Source organism: Agelaius tricolor, unplaced genomic scaffold (genome assembly GCF_023055355.1).
Source record: "Agelaius tricolor isolate 1412-34295 unplaced genomic scaffold, bAgeTri1.0.p SCAF_15, whole genome shotgun sequence".
NCBI classification, from domain to species: domain Eukaryota; kingdom Metazoa; phylum Chordata; class Aves; order Passeriformes; family Icteridae; genus Agelaius; species Agelaius tricolor.
The window spans coordinates 18,617,293-18,637,589 of NW_027269275.1; the positions used below are offsets into that span (position 1 = coordinate 18,617,293).

Here is a 20,297-nt window from a genome sequence, read left to right on the forward strand (position 1 = left end):
GGCCCCTCCCGGCCCGCCGGGGGGACCGCGGTGATGCAATAGCCCGGGCACGGGGGCGCGGGGGCCGCGGGGCTCGGCCCGGCCCGGCACGGCACCGACCCGCCCCGGGGATGCTTTTCCCGGCCGCGGGGTGGCTTTTCCCGGCCGCCGCCGTGCTGGCAGCCCCCCGATGCTGTGGCGGCCGCTGAGGGCCGGGAGGAGGAAGGAGGCAGAGCCCGGGATGGAGCGGCCGGCGGCGGCGCGGCGGGGCCGGGGAACGGGCCGGGAGCACGGGAGGTAGCGCGGAGAGGAGCAGGTGAGCGGGGATGGGGGCTCGGGGATGGAGATGGGGCCTGGGGATGGACATGGGGCCTGGGGATGGAAATGGGGGCTCGGTGATGGAATGGGGGCTCGGGGATGGGGATGGGGGCTTGGGGATGGAAATGGGGGCTCGGGGATGGAGATGGGGGCTCGGGGCCGGGGATGGGGGCTCGGGGCCGGGGATGGGGGCTCGGGCCGGGGCCGGGGATGGGGCTCTTGGCTGTGCGGAGCAGCGGGGGCTGAGCATCACCCGCATCCCGGCCCCAGCGCTCAGGGCGGCCCCAGCCTCGAACGGCGGCTCCGGGGTGACTTTGGGTGGTGACAGCCGCTGCTGGGCCAGGTGTGTGCGGGGAGCTGTGTGTGTGTCCGTGTGTGTGTGTCCGTGTGTCTGTCCGTGTGTGTGTGTCCGTGTGTGTGTCCGTGTGTGTCTGTCCGTGTGTGTGTCCGTGTGTCTGTCCGTGTGTCTGTCCGTGTGGGTGTCCCTGTCCGTGTGCGAGCGGCTCGCCCCGTTCCAATGCAGCGATCTCCCCCTGCCGGGCTGCCGGCGCTGCCAGGAGCGATCCCGCATCCCTGCGAGTCCCCGCGCTCCGGGAGATGCGGGTGAGAGGCTGAGGCTGCCTGTGAGGCCGAGCTTCAGCCCCACAGAAACAGAGACAGCTCTGTGCTTTGCAGAACCCGTGGGAATAAACAGCGCCCGGTGATGTCGTGCCCAAGGACTGGAGTTGTACAAACCAGCCCTTCGGCATTTTAGTGGGTTTCTACCCAAAACCCGTAGGGCTGGATTCAGAATTTAATAAAAAACCGTATTCCTCGATAAAAAGTATCACATTTTGTTTCTTTTAAAGTTTGCAGGGGATGCCCATTGCTTGTTTCACCTCAGCGTTGTCCCTGTGAAGGCTGAGCAGTAGCAGCCCCATTACCACCCTGTCACTGAGTGCTGTCAGACGTGAGGGACAAGAGCTCCAGAGCGAGCCCTGAGTGCCAGGGACCCTTTAGTGCCACCAGTGCTGCCCCAGCTCCTTCCAGCTGCATCCCCATCCCTGGATGACGTGAGGCTCTGGGGCACTGCTGCAGTGCATCTCTGGCTCGATGAGGTCATAGGGAACAGGGAAATATTTCTGAAGTCAGTACAAGTGGAGGACACCGGGTGAATCACTCTCAGTATCTGCAGGCTGCAGGCTCTAGATGATAATATAATCACACATTCATACTTCTGGATTTATATTGATCTTCTTTGCTTTTAGGAACGCTTTTATTTTTTCTAAAGCCTTTATGCTGAGCATTGTCTGCTCGTAAATGTATTTTTTGTAGTCTGTGTTTATCATCCATTGGCACTTGCTGCTGTTTATACCTGTAACACTGCTGCTTGTCCTTGTCCTTGTCCCTTCAACCCCTGACCCTCAGCTCCTGATGTTTCCTAGGGCAGAGGTGGGTGACTCCAATGTCACCTTAGGAAGAGGGAACCTCATCCTTGTGCAGGTCCCTGTGACCCAGTGGCTGAAGAATTAATTCTCTTCATTAGGGACTTCATGCCTCACTCTTTTCAGTGCCAGATCTAACATCAGAAATGCACATCTTCCTTGTGGGACCAAACCTTTTCTCTTTGCTTCTTTTCCTTGTCTTTCCTCACTTTTTCATGGATATATTTTTTTTAATGCATGGAGGGATAAGTATTGTGCTCAGTTTCATCAGGCTGTAACTGGAGTGAAAAAATTACCTACTTTTTTGACTTTAGTGAGCTCTGATTTGCTTTCCATATGGCAATTCTGAGACCTCCAGAACATGGGGCTTTTCATCCTGTGAGGAAGATGTCACAGGCCTGGCAGAAATACCTGTCCATGTCACAGGAGTCCCTGGAGAGGAAGCACAAGAGAAAGTGAGGACTTAGGGATCTCCTCAAAAAACCATCTCCAGCAGGCATGGAGTCCTGGGAGTCTGGAGTGACCTTCAGCTCTCTAGAATGCAGGAAGGGCCTCAGAATATTTGAGCAAACAAGATGGCCCTGCACAGCCATGGACCCCCAGGAACATCATCTTTCTCTTAAATTACACCCTGTAAGTGCCTTGTCCCCTTGTCACTTTGCCATCTCCCCCACTTTTTGCTTCTTCTCCAATCTTTCTATGTGCCTGTCCCCAATCCTGCTTCTCCATCCCTGACTTTTCTGTGCAGAGAAGCAGAGAAAGGAATAGAGACAACAGAGAAAGGAATGGATAGAACAAGAACAATGCTCTCCTTCAGGAAGAGGCTGCCCTGAATTTTCAGATGACAGTTAGCATTGGGGCTGTCAATTTTCAGGTCAGAGAGAGTATTGGGGTTGTCAATTTTCAGGTCACAGTTAGTATTGGGGTTGTCAATTTATAGGTCAGAGCTAGCATTGGGGTTGTCAATTTTCAGGTCACAGCATTGGGGTTGTCAATTTTCAGGCCACAGTTGGCATTGGGGTTGTCAATTTTCAGGTCACAGCATTGGGGTTGTCAGTTTTCAGGCCACAGCCCACACTGGGGCTGGCAGCAGAGTGGGATTGCACTCAGACAGCCGAGGGTCTTTACCCAGGTCCTCATGGTCACACGAGGAGAGACCAAAGCTGGCACAAACACTTTCATCTCCAGACTCAGAAATCAATAGATGAGTACAAAGCCATCATCATCCCCTCTGGTTTCTGGGGTGTCCCTGGGGCTGGCTGGGTGCACTGGAGGGTGGCAGAGGCCAGGGGAGGTGGAGGTGCTGGCACAGGCAGCCGTGGCACACTCCCCTGGTGTCCCCATCACCCTCTGCAGCCACACAGCCCTGTCACCACCTGGGACACGCGTCCAAGCTGGGCTGTCCTTGGTGGGAGCAGATGGAGCCTGGACACACAGCCAGCCTTGTGCTGTCCCTGTGATCACCTCTGGAGGGTGCCCGGGGTGCTGGGTGAGCAAAGGGTTTTTCCCCTTGCACCACTGCCCTGAAACTGGACCCGGTGGGTCTGTGAAGGGTCTTTGCTTCTGAGTTCCCCCCTGAGGCAGGGAATTTTCAGCCTGCTGCTCACCAAGGGGAGGTTCTTAATTTTGAGCCTCCTGGGCCGTAATGAATGAGGGAAAGTCCCACGGAAGCAGGGAAAGCCCCACTGGGGAGGTGAATTTCTGAGGTCAGGTAGTGTCATGCAGGGTAAGCAGGAGATGGTGATGGAGCTTCAGGCTGCATTTCTCAGAGCCACTGCACAGTTTATCACCGCTGGACAAACAAAACACAAAAACTCCAAATTCCCTGCAGCCAATGCCCCTGGCACGGCTACCTGTGTCTGCCTTGCCTCAGGCCCTGCCAGCGCCATCCCTGACCCGGCAGGAACAGCCCCGAGCTCCCGGGTGTGTCCGAGCATCCCGGGACAGGGAACAGCCCTGATCTCCGGGATGTGTCCGAGCATCCCAAGGCAGGGAACAGCCCCGATCTCCCGGGATGTGTCCGAGCATCCCAAGGCAGGGAACAGCCCCGATCTCCCGGGATGTGTCCGAGCATCCCGGGGCAGGGCCGGGATGTGCTGTCCGAGCATCCCGGGACAGGGAACAGCCCCGATCTCCCAGATGTGTCCGAGCATCCCGGGACAGGGAACAGCCCTGATCTCTGGGATGTATCCGAGCATCCTGGAGCAGGGAACAGCCCCGATCTCTGGGATGTATCCGAGCATCCCGGGGCAGGGAACAGCCCTGATCTCCCGGGTGTGTCCGAGCATCCTGGAGCAGGGAACAGCTCTGGATCTCCCAGATGTGTCCGAGCATCCTGGAGCAGGGAACAGCCCCGATCCCCCAGATGTGTCCGAGCATCCCAAGGCAGGGAACAGCCCCGATCCCCCAGATGTGTCCGAGCATCCCGGGACAGGGAACAGCCCCGATCCCCCAGATGTGTCCGAGCATCCCAAGGCAGGGAACAGCCCCGATCCCCCAGATGTGTCCGAGCATCCCGGCCCGTCTCTCGGTCTCTCCCGCGGGGATCCCCGCCCCAGCCCGCCCCTCCCGGCGCCTCCCCCGCCGTTCCCGGCCCCGCTCCGGTCCCGCCCCGCTCGGTCCCGCCCCGCCGGCGTTTCCTGCCCCGGCCGCGGGGCGAGGGGCGGCTGCAGCCTCCAGGAATTTGTCACCGCTTTGTTTTCCCGGCTGTTTTCCGCCCGGATTTTGTCCCCGCGGCCGATGTAGCGGGGCCGGGGCCGGTCGGGCAGCGCGGCCGGGGGGCTCCGGCCGGCCCCGGGCAGCGCTCGGCGCCCGGGGCTGGGCTGGGCTGGGCTGGGCTGAGCCCAACTTGTTGACACCACCGACCTTTGACAGCAGCGGGGATCAGCAGCGAGGAGAGAAAATTAATATTTTTTTTTTTTAAGCCGGGCATTTCCAGCACGTGCCGGGCCGGGAATTGCATTCCCTGCTGGGCTGAAGATGCGAGTGAGAGCTCAGGAGGGGCTGGCGAGCTGCTGAACATCCCCCTCCCTGTGCCTTTGTTGCAGAAGTGCTGCGGATCGGGCGGTCATGGAGGGAACCCGGCAGAGCAGGATCTGCCGCCCGCACAAGATCAGCGAATCCTCCAAGGTTCGTGCGATTTGTGTCACCTACCAAAAAAATCCCGCTGGGCGTGGAGGGTCTCCTTTGGGCGGGCTGGCTGCGGGGAATGTGAGAATTCAGAGCTTTGAAAAGAGGGATGGGAATTGTGGTTTACCTGCTCAAGTGTTTTTGGTAGAAGTTGTGCTGCCTAGTGATTAAGGGGGAAAAAAAAGGAAAAGCAGCAGCAAATGGGCATCTGCTCATCATGACTCATAACTTAGAAACCCACATCATTGCAGCACAGTAGTTTCTCTATCCTAAAAATTCAGTTATGAAATGTGGTGTGTTTGGTTTTTAAACTGATCCATCTCGTAAAATCCAAGCTCGTTACAAAAGCAAAGCTGGGATTGCTCTTTAGATTCAGTCTTGGTTTTGTACAAGATGGGAGCCTCGATCCTGCAAACTGTGCTTAGCCCGGTGAACTCACAGAACCTGGGCTGCTTTCTTGAGTTTGCGGGGTTCATTTTCTTTGTATCAAAGCTCTGCCTGCACAAATACATTGTTTTTGTTTGTGAATTCACGGAAATCCATCTCAGGCAGCTGTTTATGCAGGTCCTCAGGGTGAGTTATAAAATGTTAATAACAGCTGTAATTATTATGTTCACTTTGTTTCGTGCCAGTGCAAGCTGCTTCTGTGCTGTAGTTACAGGAACTGCAGAACAGGTACCTTGTAACACCAGGAAAAAAAGCTGGAAAAGAGAAACTTTGCAGTGCCTCCTTACCAAAGCTGAATGAGCCAGATCTCATTTTCTTTTGCACCATTGATGAGCAGCAGAGCTGCATTAACAGTCTGAGAGAAATTAGATCTTTGAATCCAAGAGAAGCCGAAATTCTGCTCTAACACAATTGATGAAAGATAAATAGGACTAATTTTTAAATGCATCCCTACCAATATAATCTTTCCCTGATCCTGTCTGCCACTTAAATGGTTTAGTCTGAATGTAATGATAATTCATCACATTAAAAATTAATTAACTTGACAGCATTGTTTTATTTGCTTGCTTAGACAGCAGCTGTCACTATCTGTTAAACTTAGAATCAGTGATAATGTAAGGCTGCTCTCCAGAATATAAATAGCTTGAGGAAGATGTTCAAGTTGAGTATGAAATTAGTCTTGGTTCTGAAATGTGCAGCTCTGAGCTCCATTTCTCGCTCCCAACAAATGAACTCAGCAAGGGGCTGAGATCCTGAGCTGCTGTGCTGTGAGTGCCTGTGTGCAGGGTGGGATGGGTTTGGCTCCTGGAGCAGCAGCAGTCCCACATGGCAACAGGGATTCCAGGAGATGCAGGCAGATCTGAGGGCAGGATTATGCTGCTGCCTCAGCATCCAGCTCAGCACAGAGGGATCTCTGGCCAATCTGATATTCTGCTGTAATCTCGTTATGCATGATGGTGGAATTAGGGAATATTAGAGAGAAATGATCAGCCAGCTCCCAGGGATCAGAGGCAGGATGGGTTTGGTTCAATCCAAGGGTTTGGATCCATCCTATCCCCTGTTAGTCAGATTTGGGAGAGGGTGCTGCAAGTTGTTATTTCTTGCTGTTCATCTGCCACCTCAGCTGCCCCTGATTACAGCTGCCACACAAGTGTGGTTTATCCTTTGCCACGTTTATTCTTCTCCCCCTCCTCTGCACCCCCTGGTTTCTGCTTGGGCTCCTGTACAATATCAGCTTTTCCCAGCCTCAGGAAAACACAGATAAAAAGCTTTACAGTCCTTAGACACCATTTTTTTTCTATTCCTGAGTGGAAGCCGCTTTGTTGTCTATGCCATAGTTCCCTTTTTAAATTCAGAGGTGTGTTCACGAGTATAAGGCAAATTAAAGAGTTTTGATGCAGAAACCTTTTAATTATCGAAGCCTCTTCCCTTAGACTGGTTTAACTCTGCACACTTGAGTGTTCAGAGCCATTCCAGCAGCAGGATTTTTGGCAGCTTGGGCTCCATTGTTTAGAAGAGAACATAAGGAAATAAAGAGAATCTGCTGGGATGTCACAGTAAGAGCAGCACATTTAGTTGTTCATTTGAGTCTCAAGAAGCCCTCTTGGCTTTAGGAATCAAACCTTTTCCAGCCAGGTGGGTAGAGAGGGTCCCACTGTGGTTTAATCTACCCAGCAATGGCTTTTCCAGACTGCTGTGTGCTCTCTGCCTGGGCAGCCAGGAGGGCCACAGGGCATTAGGATTCCAGGGAGAAACAGCAGCTTGGTGGGCAAGAGAAGGGGGAGAGCCCGGGAGGCCCAGGTCACCTGTGGGACCTTTTCAGGTGTCACCTCTGGCAATGCAGCCTGGGGAATTAGGACTGGGCAAGATTCAGACAGCCAGGGCTGCTCAGAGCTGCCTTAGGTAGGACACAGGGATGTGCTTCCATTCCACCCCTTCACTGCTCTTACAAGTCCTTACAGGCTCTGCCTGGTTTGGATTTGGTAATTAAAGTATTTGCTATTTGCATTTACCTTAACCTGGCTTTTATTAAGAGGCCTCACAAGGTACCTGACTGTGCCATCACACATTTAATTCCTCCAGAGGGTGGTCCTAAAACTTCACTTGGCATTCTGGGCTGACCAGCAGTGTTCAGTTCATGTTCTGAGGTGATTGAGGGGTACAGTGGGGTACATTTGAGGGGTAACAAAATGTTTCCAGCTTGGTTCATCCTAAGGCTGGTGATGTGTGTGGGAAAGAAAGCAAAGGCTGGTGGCCTCACAAGCTCAGTGACACGTCCAGAGCTGGTGGTCAGAATGTGAGGAGCAGAGGGATCCCAGAAGGGCACTTAATGGATGTGTCCTGAGGGCATTTTCCCTTTCCTTTAAAAGAAAAATATCTGCTCCTATTCATTTAAACAAAACCTACCTCAGCTTCTGGAAGCGAGGAGAAGCCTTGTGGGAATGAGCTCTCCATGTGTGGCTTTGCACATAAATAAACAGCTATTCCTTCTGAGTGCAGTGTGTGTGCCTGGAATAATGTGGGAAGAAAGAGAGGGATTTTACCCTAACGAGCTTAGAAATGCAGAGTTCTGGAAAGATTTAAGAGGGGGTAGCTGTCAAGCAAGCAGTAACCCAAACAATACATGGGCTGAATGAAAATTCAGAGTACTGCTGCGTGTGTGCTTCCCACTCTGAATGCTCTGTGAGCAGCTGAGCTGGGAGAACTCTGCAAGGAGTCATTTGGGGGACAAGGAAGAAAGGAAATGTCAGCAAGATGTCTTTGAGACAATGAGTGGAAGAGTTTCAGAAAATTGTGCCTGTATAACTCATCAGGGAGGAGGTTTCAATGCAGCACTGTGGGGGAAGGAAGAGTAAATTTTATTTAAAAAAAGGGGAGGAGTAGGAAGCAGTAAAAGTCTCCATAGGCCTTTCAAAGTGAAGGTGAGGAGCTCAGGCTCATGCTGTGTCACTTGCCAACTACTTCATGTCAGAATTTATTATAAATGTGAATGTGCAACACAAAAAAGCTGAGTCTGACTCATGAGTGACTGCACTTAGTGGGAAAACACGTTTCACTCTGGCTCATGGTGGAGGTGCCACCTGCCTGATGCTGTTGGTGTTTCCCAGGTGTACAGGTGGGATGACCACTCCAGCCTGGTTCTGCAGAGCCTGAACGAGCAGAGGCACCGAGGCCTCTTCTGCGACATCGTGCTGGTGGTGGACGAGCAGAGAGTCCCGGCCCACAGGAACCTCCTGGCCGTGTGCAGCGACTACTTCAACTCCATGTTCACCATCGGCATGAGGGAGGCCCACCAGAAGGAGGTGGAGCTCTTTGGAGCCTCCTACATCGGCCTCAAGGCCGTGGTGGATTTCCTGTACGGCAGCGAGCTGTCCCTGGATGGCGGCAACATCGACTACGTGCTGGAGACGGCTCACCTGCTGCAGATCTGGAAGGTGGTGGACTTCTGCTGCGAGTACCTGGAGAACGAAGTCAGCGAGGAGAATTACCTGTACCTGCAGGAGCTGGCCTCCATCTACAACCTGAAACGCCTCGACTCCTACATCGACTCCTTCATCCTGCAGAACTTCGGCACTCTGTCCTTCACCCCGGACTTCCTGCAGAACATCTCCCTGCAGAAGCTGTGCCAGTACCTGGACAGCAGCGACGTGCAGCAGGAGTGCGAGCACGACCTGCTGCAGGCGGCCCTGCAGTGGCTCACGCAGTACCCGGAGCGGGAGAACGAGGCTTACCAAGTGCTGGACAACATCCACTTCCCCTTAATCCCCAAGAGCGACCTGCTGCACAGGGTGAAGCCTGCCGTGTGCTCGCTGCTGCCCAAGGAAGCCAACTGCGAGGGCTTCATCGAGGAGGCCGTGAGCTACCACAACAGCGTGGCGGCGCAGCCCGTGCTGCAGAGCAAGCGCACGGCGCTGCGCACCTGCGAGGAGCGCCTGCTCTTCGTGGGAGGGGAGGTGTCGGAGCGCTGCCTGGAGCTCTGCGATGACACCTGCTTCCTGGACACCAGGAAGGGACAGTGGGTGGCAGAGACGCCTCTGCCCGCCCGGCGGAGTCACCACTGCGTGGCCGTCTTGGGAGGATTCATCTTCATAGCCGGGGGCAGCTTCTCCCGGGACAATGGAGGGGATGCGGCGTCAAATCTCCTATATAGGTATGACCCCCGCTGTAACCAGTGGATAAAGGTGAGGCTTGAGCTGTATTTCTTCTCTTGATCTCTAGAGTGTTTTCTTCTTTGCTGGTGGAAGGGCAGAGCTTGTGGTAATAGTGAACATGGCAGCACTTCCAAATGAAACATCAAGTTAGTTACATTGAGGCAGCTCCTTGAGTCCTTTATGGAAATGCTTAAATGACACAAAGAGCAATATTCAGATATTCAGATATCTGATATTCAATATCAGATATTCAATATTCAGATATTCAGATATCTTCATTTGGGATTTGGGGGGGGATGCAGGACAATGGAGGGGATGTGGCATCAAATCTCCTATAGAGGTATGACCCCCGCTGTAACCAGTGGATAAAGGTGAGGCTTGAGCTGTATTATTTCTCTGTTCAAAGTCCTTGATGTTTAGAGTGTTTTGCTGGTGGAAGGGCAGGGCTTGTTGGAATAGTGAACATGGCAGCACTTGCAAATGAAAAGTCAGGTTAGTTACGTTGAAGCAGCTGCTTGAGTCCTTTGTGGGAATGCTTAAATTATACAAACAGCAAAAGAGTTTGGAGCAGATATTCAGCTTCATTTAGGATTTGGGCATCTCATCTGAGAAATCCCTGATCAGCATTCACCCACAATTCTTTAGATTACTTCTGGGAATAATTCTGGAATGGACTTAGAAGTGATTGCTTGGTTCACCTTCCTCAAGCAATAGTACATATAAATCAGAAATGGGTGTGATGTCAAAAGGAAATGTCTCTGACAATTTTCAAGTGTCTCTGTGCTAAATGTCCCTTAGAAGGAGCTCTTTGCTCCCAGTGCTGCCACAAAACCCCTCATGTGTGTGGGTTACTGTATCAGCCACTCCTTTTTCCCATATGGACCAGTCATGGTTCCTATATGGAGCAGTCGTGGTTTCCACATGAACCAGTCATGTTTCCTCTATGGATCAGCCATCCTGGATGGCTCACTTGTGGTTTTCAGTGATTCCAATGCCTGTTTCTTGCAGAGCTGGGAAGGAGTTCCTATAAACACAAATGTTTCTAGAGTAACCTCTCTCTTAGATGTTTTCCTGTTTTCCCCTTGTTTGAAATGGATGCTACTGCAGAAAAACAGAAGCGTTTTATGAATATAATAGTCAAAAGCAGAATCTCTCCTTACCAAATACAGGGGAAGGAGCAACTTCCCCATCCTCAGGCATGAATAGCCCTTAAATCCCTTGCTTGCCAGACCCTGGAAGATGCCAGCAGGTCATTTTTCTTTTCCAGGTTGCCTCCATGAGACAGCGACGAGTGGATTTCTACCTGGGAGCCATCACTGACATGCTGGTGGCTGTTGGTGGCAGGAATGAGAACGGGGCCCTGTCCTCAGTTGAGACCTACAGCCCTCAGAAGGACTCCTGGACCTACATAGCAGGACTGCCCAGGTAACTGAGCTGTCTGGAAGCTCCCCTGTGGTAGTAAAGGGAGCTTGTGTGGCTTTAGCTGATGAAGGGAACCCTGGGAGGGAGGGAAGGGGATTTAAAACCAATGTGGCATCAGCCATGCCAACCACAGCACAGCTGGAGCTGAGCAGGCAGTGCCTTGTGTCAGCAGGGTCTGAATTTTCATCCCAAGGTGCATCTGGAGGATGGGAGGGAGAGCTCTGATTTCATTCCACAATTCTTACAAAGCTTTTCCTGAGGCCACTTGGGGTTGAATATTTTCAGAAGCACTTTTCACATCTTGGTCAAAGGGGTTTGTCATTTCTTTGGCCTTACTTTGTCACCTTGGTGTGATGATTTTCCTTCTAGGGTGTTTGTGTTGGGCTGCTCAGACTGGCTGTCACAGCTAAACACATTTATCTGTGTTGGAAATACAGAACCCTGGCAAATGTGAGCTCTCCCTGTCTGAGTTGAAACGTGGCTGTTCTCTTGTGAGAGGTTTAAGCCCTGCAGCTCTTGTAGCAGACAGAACATTGCTGTGCCTTGAATCACCGTCAGAGCAGTGACTTTGTAAGGCCAGCAGGACAGCATTTCATTTGCTGTGATCAGATTTGGTGATGTTTCACATTTGTGGGAATCACAGGCTGCATGGATGCTGTTTCCATGATGCCTGAAAGCTCAGCAGCAGTGCTGGCTCTCCTGGTGCCATCACAGAGCAGGTTCCTGCAGTTTGGTGTGAGAGTTCAGGGATTTTCCCTGCTCCCTGAGCTGCAGAGCTGCAGAGCCAGAGGCAGCCAGTGAAGGCACAGAATCCTGTTGCCCAATTCTATTTTGGGCAGGTGCTGCAATGCAAGGCTGATCCAGGCTAACAGCTGGGCTCGAGTGCTCTTCACAAGCAGGATGCTTTTTCTTTCTGCTCACTTAGGCAGATCCAGCAGTTTGGGCTAAACACCGCAGCCCTGCCTGGGAAGCTGTGCAGGAAGGGTCCTAAATCCTTTTGTTAACTGGGGTCACCTGTGAGGTGTATCCTGTGTGGATATTTTTACTCATAAATGATCCTGGGGAAGTTCACACAGTTGGCTTAATCCACCCAGACTCCCTAAAAAGGAGCAGTTTGTCTGCATATTCCAACTGCTGCCTGTGTGCTGGCTTTGGGAATTCTGCAGCTGCAGCATTTAAAGTGAACTTTGACTTGTGGGTGTTAATTTTTTATTAGATTGCCTGGCTGGTCTGCTTGGATGAGGCAAAAGTCCCCCCTTTAGGGGACAGACCCCTTTTAGGATGAATTATTCCTGCACCCAAATAAATGATTCTGCATCCTCTCTTCCTGTGGCTCTGTCCCTGTGTCAGCTCAGCTGTGTGGTGACAGCTCCCCACTTTGCCATGCAGCTGCAGTTTTGCACATTCAAGTGCCTTTAGTTAGATCTTAGTTGACTCTTGGCCCGTTTGGATTTTTTGTCTTTTCAGCCCTTTTTTTCCATTTGGTGCTGGGCAGCGAATTGTTTGAGTTTGAATTGTTTCTGCACAGAAGGAATAAGGCAAAAAGAACTTTATTATGCAGGTTGCAAAAGGCCAGACTCAGAGGTGAGCAACAGGAACCTTTCTGACTCACATCCTCTGCTCGAGCTGGGTGGCTCTGGCAGATTTGGGGCTGCTGAAAAGGCTCTGGGCAGCAGCCCCTCCTTGGGGTACTTGAGCTGTTGGAGCAAGTCCAGAGGAGGCACCAGGATGATCAGAGGGATGGAACAGCTCTCCTAAGAGGAAAGGCTGAGAGAACTGGGATTGTTCAGCCTGGAGAAGAGAAGCTTCAGGGTGACCTAACTGTGGCCCTCCAGTGCCTGAAGGAGCCCAGAGGAACCATGGAGAGAGGCTTCACAAGGGCCTGGAGTGCCAGGACAAGGAGGAATGGCTTCCCACGGGCAGAGGGCAGGGTTAGATCAGATATTAGGAAAAAATTCTTAGCTGTGAGATGGTGAGGCCCTTCTCTGGTTGCCCAGAGAAGCTGTGGCTGCCCCATCCCTGTGAGTCTGTGGTTTACAGGCAGGGGAGGAAGGATGAAAGAGGATTCTGTGATCCATTCAAGACTAAAAGCATTCCAGCTACAGTTCCTCCTGCCTGCTCCACTCTTCCCTTCAATGCACTCCTCATCTCATCTCTTTGTTCCTCAAACAGATTTAAGTTCCTGTTTCACTCAACATCTCCCCCAGCCCTCTTCCAGCAGCAGGACCTCTCACGTAGAGGAAACCAGAAGCTCCAGTCCTCTGCTTCCTGACTTCCTGCTCAGGAAGTTTTGTATCCCAACAAAACCTCCTCTTTTCCTGTGTTTTTCTGTCTTCTTCCCTCTGAAGAGAAGGTGTGCAGGTGTTTTGGTCCTCCTGGGAGCATGACCACCAGCAGCAGGATTTTTGGTGCCATTCCTGACTGCCCCAAGCCAGCAACTGCCTGGAATCCTGTTCCCTGGAGTGACAGGCTCGTGTTGAGGTCATCCTGGGGTGTGGGCTCGAGCTGTGTGGGGTGGGACTCTCAGAGGTTGTTTGTTAAAACTTCTATGCTGAACATCCAGAAAATGGGTTTGTTTTGCTGCTTCCCAAGGGTCAGAGCTTGCCACGTTGTTACTGTTAGGTCAGATGTGACATCCACACACGTGATCAGGGTCTAAGAAGAAAAATGTTTTTTATTCTGCATGTTCTCCAGCTTATATACTCTTAACAGAGTGTGATCTTAAGTCATTAACTACATCACAATAACTTATTATATTCATTGGTGCAAAGCCATTAGCATCAATATAATTGGTAAGATTTACAGAAATTTAATAAGGCATGCATACACATCTACTTATGCACTTAGTCTAGTTTAGAAAAATTTTCATGTGTGTTTTCTAATCTGTTTCCATGCTGACAGCCTTGTCTTCTTCTTTGCTATGGCTACACTCAAAAATCATCAATTGATATTTCTTGTATTACCTCAGCTTGGCTTGCAGGCAGCTGTCCAGCCCCTCCATGCCACGTGTGTGGGGATCTGCAGGGAAGGCAGTGGCTGTGTCCTTGAGCCCAGGTGCCAGCACCCACCCCGTGTCCGTGCTGCTGTTCACAGTCCTGCTCCTCTAAGGAAGAGCTTTAAGGCTCTTTATCTCCTCTCACCCCCTCTCCTTCCCACCCCATATGGTCAAAACAACACGTTGTTTTCCCCAAGCACTCTCTTGGAAGGAGCTGAGCTGTTTTGACTGAACTTGGGCTGTCTTGCTGGAGAAGCAAACAGCCTCTCGGGGCAGATGCTTTGCAGAGAGAACTTCAGCCAAGTTGTCTAAAGGGTGGACCTGCTCCAAGCCTGCTCCAAGGGAATTCAATTTGCCTGATGCTCACTGGGGTCCTTGCTTGTGGCATACCTTTCCCTTTCTTCAGAGAGGTTCTGTATTTTTGCCCCTTTTCCCAGAAACTGGGAGCAGTTTCTGTCAGAGTTTCTGGCCTGGCAGGGAGCAGTGGTGGCTGAGGAGTTGGCAGAGCAGGAGGTGGGGCAGTGATGATGACACTTAGATGACAGAGATAGCTGAATAGTTTTTTTTCAAGAGCTGAAGCATCACTGAGTAGCTTAAAACCTTGTTGAAGACTAAATTGTTAATTTTGTTAGTGATTGTAATTATTACTCTGTGTCTCCCTTATCTGCTTGGGTTCTTGCATCGAACCCTGCAAAAATCCTTCTCAGCTGTGTTTGTCTCTCAAATACAAAAAGGGGGAAGTGTGGAGGGGCTGGACAAGCTGGCCTGCAAGCCAAGCTGAGTTAATAGAAGAAATATCAATTGATGATTTTCGAGAGTATCCATAGCAAGGAAGAAGACAAGGCTGTCAGCATGGAAACAGATTACAAAAGACACATGAAATTTTTTGTAAGCTAGACTACGTGCATAAGTAAATGTGTATATGTGCCTTATTAAATTTCTGTAAAACTTTTGCCAATTATATTAATGTTAATTGCTTTGCACCAATGAATATAATAAGTTATTGTGATGTAGTTAATGACTTAAGATCACACTCTGTTAAGAGTATATAAGCTGGAGAACACACAGAATAAAAAACTTTTTTCTTCTTAGACCCTGATCACGTGTGTGTGGGCCACATCCAGCCTAACAGTAACAATTAGGGTCCTTGCTTGTGGCATACCTTTCTCTTTCTTCAGAGAGGTTCTGTATTTTTGCCCCTTTTCCCAGAAACTGGGAGCAGTTTCTGTCAGAGTTTCTGGCCCGGCAGGGAGCGGCGGTGGCTGAGGAGCTGGCAGAGCAGGAGGTGGGGCAGTGTGTTCTCATCCTGAGCACACCATGAAAAGGTCTGCTGCAGACAGCAGTGAAATTAATTGAGTGGCCCTAGGTTAAAGTTTGGCAGAACAACTGAAAGCTGCTGTGTGAGGAGCTGTGCTGGAACAGGCTGGGGAGTGATGGTATCTGCTCTGCCAGTTGGGTCATGAACGATCTCTCAGGGCTACGACAGGTGGACACCAAGATTCAGAGCAACCACAGCTCACCTGGACTTTGGTTGGAGTAGGGGATTCCCAAAGCTTGATTGAGTTATGTGCTCTTCTGTCTTGGGCAGTACATGGTAGGTTTTCTGGCATTTGAATGGTGTTACTGGGTCAGGAACTAATTTTTCAGCACTGTATCTGGGTTAAGGCATTCAAAATTGGTGCCAGGCTCCAGCAGATGTTAAAATCAAATCTCCTTTCTCTTAATGCCTCTGCTTTTTTCTGGCCACTCTTGCAGATAATGCTGCCAAAATGCTCAATGCTCTCTGTTGGAGGATGTCTAGACCCACTCTATTGATGTGCCTGTTCTGTTGCCCATTTAGAAATGCCCCTCTCTCCATCACAGGGCTTGTAGAAAGGATCTGCATTGATTGGTTTCAATTTATGCATCTATTTCCTGCAGTTCCTAGGAAAGTGATGCTATTTTGGATGAGCTTTCAGAAGTGAAAGTTTCAAAGTGAAACACCTCTGGTGCCTTTTAGTGGGTAATTGTCCTGTCCTGGACAATAACAAATTGATGGTCGATGTGGTGCTTCAGATCTGATGGTTTCTGTCAAAGCACTCTCTGGCTGCTGCTGTTCCCTGGACACAGCCATGGGCTGAGGCAAAAGAACAAGAAAATCAGTGCTTTTTATGCAGCTGCCTGTGCTGGGCTGCACGCCTGTGCTTGAGACACAATGGCTGTTGCTTGCTTACCTGTACAGAGCTCCAGAGCAGGAGAATATTTAACCTGCTTCTCCAAAGGCCATGCAGGTTTTTATTAACTTAGGGTCATTTTTTCCCTGAATGGTGAACGCAGTGTGATTGCCACCAGCAGTGCAGGGCTCTGGGGTGCATTCCATGTCCTCACATCGTCCTCCTCCTGACTCCTCCAAACTCCCTGGTACAGCACAGCCTCCAGGCAGCTTGGCTTCATGTGGGTTTAAAGTCTGCTGCAGTTTGAAATGAACTGAGCTCAAGCTGTTCATCCCATCCCCAGACTGAGCATTTTTAACCCCATTCCTGTGTATGCAGAGAAACACAGGCTCTAACAAAGCAGCCCAGGAGCCACTGGAGAGGGACAGTCCCTGTTTTGTCTGGAAGAGACCTCAGCCAAGGAGCAGCATCTCTGGGCACTTCACCTGCCTGGTATTTCTGTCAGGGTGAAAGCCAGGGCTCCATGTGCTCAGGGTACAATATGTTCACCAGAAGCACTGAGCTTGAATGAACTGCTTCCATCATGAGGCACATTGAGAGCTGTGGAAATCCTGAGTTGCCTTTTTGGATAAAGTCCATAACTGTACCAAAGCTCTCTCCTTTTTTCTTCCTCTCTTTTCCCTGAGAGGCCAAGAAGGAGAACAGCAGTGAAGTCACCTCTGCAAGATCTCCAGCCCCTGTAGCTGAACAGACTGTCCTGGTCATTCAGCTCTGTCAGCCCAAGCGTGTCAGGGATTTTTCTGCTTCTTGTAGCAGGAACCTATTAAAATATCTGATTCAGACAGGGATCAGAGGTTTTGGTAGGCATCTAGGATAATAACCACCTTTTAGCTCATCTCAGAAGCCTTGTGCTTTCAGGGTAAATGTGGGGTTTCTTTCCTAGGCCATCTTCTCCCTTGGCACACATGTGCTGGCACTCAGGTGCATGGAAGATGTTCCGATAGCATTTGTGTGGCTCAGAGAAACCATTAGCCTGTGAAATAAAAACAGCTCAAGGTTCTCTCCACACAGAGCTCCAGCGTGTTCAGGCATGGTTCAAAGGCTACAGCAATGCTAACAGAGCTCTGTCTGCCGTGCAGGCTGCGTGGTCTCCAGTGCCTGACTACAAAGGATGGTGGTAGAGGCTGGTGAGTGCAGCCTGATGAGAACATTGCTCTGTGCCCTGTGGGGATTGAATTGCCTGGGTTCCTTGACAGAGCCAATTTGCTGTGGCTGGTGCTGCATCTTTTGACGCCCCAACTCCCCCAAAAGAGGGGAAAAGGACGTACAGAAATGATGTGTTCAAAGCAGCTGATGCTATTCATCACCTTGGCTGTGCACTGCTGAGAGCTCAGAGGGGTTTGGTTAGGAATAGCCCAGTGTGAAGTTAAACCTAGACCTCCAGGCTGTTCTTATAGTGGGTTTATTACAGATGATCCAAGGGGGTTTCTCTCTGCCCTGAGCACGCAGCATCCATGGTGCTGCTTCTACCATCTCATTTTCTCTTATTTCACCATGATCTGTGGTGGGCTGGGGTCTGCTGCCTTGTCCTGGGGGGACCAAAGAAGTTCCTAGCTGTAGGGCAGCAGTGGTAGAGCAGACAGATGGCTCATGAAAAGGACACTGTCTGTGTTGGGACTGCAGGTGAACCGAGCAGAGAGTGCCCGTGAGTAAGAAATGTGTCCAGTGATCCTGAAGCTGTGCAAGGGCAAGGCAGCAGCAGTTTTCTTCTTGGTTTCTCTTGGTTTATCCCTACTGGTAAGTCTGAGAGGTCATAATTATTTCCCCTTTCTGTCACAGAAACCCTTTCTTAGATGTGGATTTCTTCCCTCTCTGGCCCTCTCGGACTGATGCAAGCCAAGCACTGGAGCAGAAATACGGGAGTGAAGGTCATGCCAGTAGGGCAGGATGGGCTATTTCTGTTGTGTGACACACTCTAGAGGATGCATTAAGAAGTGATTGTCATGCCTTGGTGCTCTGTAGCGACCAGCTATGGAAAGGGTGATTTAAAAGTGGTTGTCAGGCTGTGCACTCTGCAGTGCAGGGTGAGGCCCTGGGAATGAGAGGAGTTACTGGGTAACTGCCAGACCAGGGATTCTGCTGCCTTCAGTTACTGTTTATTTGCTTCTTTAGCACAGTCCCTCTGCATGCTGGTGTGTGTTGATAAAACCCATAAGGACTGCTCCTGTTTGCTGCCCCAGGTTTACCTACGGCCACGCCGGCACCGTCTACAAGGAATTCGTGTACATTTCGGGAGGCCACGATTACCAGATCGGCCCCTACAGAAAGAACCTGCTGTGCTACGACTACCGCACGGACGTGTGGGAGGAGAAGAGGCCCATGATCACTGCCAGGGGCTGGCACAGCATGTGCACCCTGCAGGACAACATCTACTCCATCGGCGGCAGCGACGACAACATCGAGACCATGGCTCGGTTCGACATCCTCAGCGTGGAGTCCTACAGCCCCCAGTGCAACCAGTGGACCAGAGTGGCCCCTCTGCTGCAAGCCAACAGTGAATCGGGGGTGGCGGTTTGGGAGGGCAAGATTTACATCCTTGGAGGTTACAGCTGGGAGGAGGCTGTCTTCTCCAAAACAGTCCAGGTGTATGATAAGGAGAAAAATAAGTGGTGCAAAGGGACGGACTTGCCCAAAGCGATCGCCGGAGTGTCCGCGTGCGTCTGCGCCCTGAAACCCAAAACAGAGGACAAAAAGAAAAAGATAAAAACAAAAAAACATCAAGATCGAGGAAGATGACCACTCCTGGATAGCCACCCTTGGATGGTGGGCTCCTTGTATTTAGACATTTCTATCTAACCTTTATTCTTTTTTCTTTTTAAACAGGGTGGGGAGGGCATCTTCTGAAGCCTCAGAAAATGTACACTTGAATGTGGTTTTTGGATTAAACTCATGTTTAAGGTAAAAACAACAAAAGAAACCAAAAACTCCCCCTCTTGCTATACAAAGGGTGATGTGGCCAGAGAGGTTCTGCTGCTCTCCTGAATGTTAAGGCTTAGGCTTCTCCTTCTGTGGTTCATGGCATTTCCACATACATCGTATTATATCGACGTTTTAAGGAGGTTTTTAAAAACAACTTTTATACTTTTTTATACCACATTTTGCTAACTCAGTCTCTCGTTTGCCATCTATTACGTTGTTGACTGTAGAAGGTGCAGCTCTGACCCCGTTGCTGGCGTCAGGAGCTCCTGGTGTGACGGTCTCGGGTGTCTGTGTGCCTTGGCCAGGCCGCGGTGCAGCTGCTGGAGCAGCGCTGGCATTCCCAGCATTGTCAGGCACTCAGCTGGGATCGGGGCTATTGTCACAATCCCAGCTCCCCCAGAGCCCAGCTCGCCAGCCATGCCCATAAACACCCTTTATTTCAGGCACTGCTGATCTGCTGAGTGGATTTCAAGGGCTTTGGTTTAAAGTTCAGCTGTTGATCATTGCTGTTATTTTTTCCTCCTCTCCCATCTCCCTTCCATGTATTTCAGATTTCTTCCATCTGGTGTATGTGCAGGTGATATCCTGCTACCCTCATTCTTCTGTCTTTTTTTCCCCCCTCCTCAAACTATTTACCTCAATAATTGGAAAACACTAAGAAAACATTTTTGCACTTAATTTCATTTGAAACTCTGGTAAGAGTTTCTACTAAGAAACCTACTTTAAGACCTACTACAAGCATATGTGTAAGGAAAGTGGTAACAATAAATTTCTGGAGTGCAAGGAGGTTATAGGTTGTTTCTTCAGTGCTAAGAAAACTGGTTGGAATTAATTTTCTGAAACTCTTTGAGGTTTTTTTTTTGGTGTCTTTTTTGTTAATTTAAAAAAAGCCTCAGGAGTCAGGCTTTCATTTGCATTAATGGATTTATTTTAAAGCCTTTGTGTACTGCATGAGGTAATGGTTATTCTTTTTTAGCCTAAAAATAAATTTAAAACCAAAAAAACCCAAATGAAACATTTTGGTTATGACAAACTCATTGACAAGTTTTTGGGGTTATTTTTTTAATATCTGAAATCCTTGCTATGTTGACTGACAACTACTTAACTTTTTGGGGACATTTTCACGTGTAAGTATAGAACAAAAATTTCAAAGACTTGCTTTTTTTCTGTTACTGGGTTGCTTGTTGCTATATCCCCTCTTTTATTGTGTTTATGTATTACATTAATGTCTGGGAACAATAAATCCAGTTTAGAATATTCTATTCATCACAGTCTGATGTCTTGTGTATTGATTTCACTG

General features: G+C 50.2%; 1 protein-coding gene across 1 annotated transcript; it reads left to right on the forward strand.

The window, feature by feature from the left end:
* The first annotated feature begins 7 nt into the window (after positions 1–7).
* KLHL36 (kelch like family member 36) lies at positions 8–20,268 on the forward strand. The gene is made up of 5 exons (XM_071440768.1): positions 8–295; positions 4,769–4,850; positions 8,405–9,478; positions 10,716–10,873; positions 18,259–20,268. The coding sequence occupies exons 2-5, from the start codon at positions 4,791–4,793 to the stop codon at positions 18,812–18,814; spliced, it is 1,848 nt and encodes a 615-aa protein (XP_071296869.1). The 5' UTR covers positions 8–295; positions 4,769–4,790; the 3' UTR covers positions 18,815–20,268.
* The last annotated feature ends 29 nt before the right edge of the window (positions 20,269–20,297 follow it).

Bases quoted from the DNA above. Each gene is read 5' to 3' on its own strand.
- KLHL36 (XM_071440768.1), top strand. From the start codon at position 4,791: ATGGAGGGAACCCGGCAGAGCAGGATCTGCCGCCCGCACAAGATCAGC. The intron at 4,851-8,404 runs GTTCGTGCGATT...GGTGTTTCCCAG, and splicing joins AGATCAGCGAATCCTCCAAG to GTGTACAGGTGGGATGACCA. The intron at 9,479-10,715 runs GTGAGGCTTGAG...TTTCTTTTCCAG, and splicing joins GCTGTAACCAGTGGATAAAG to GTTGCCTCCATGAGACAGCG.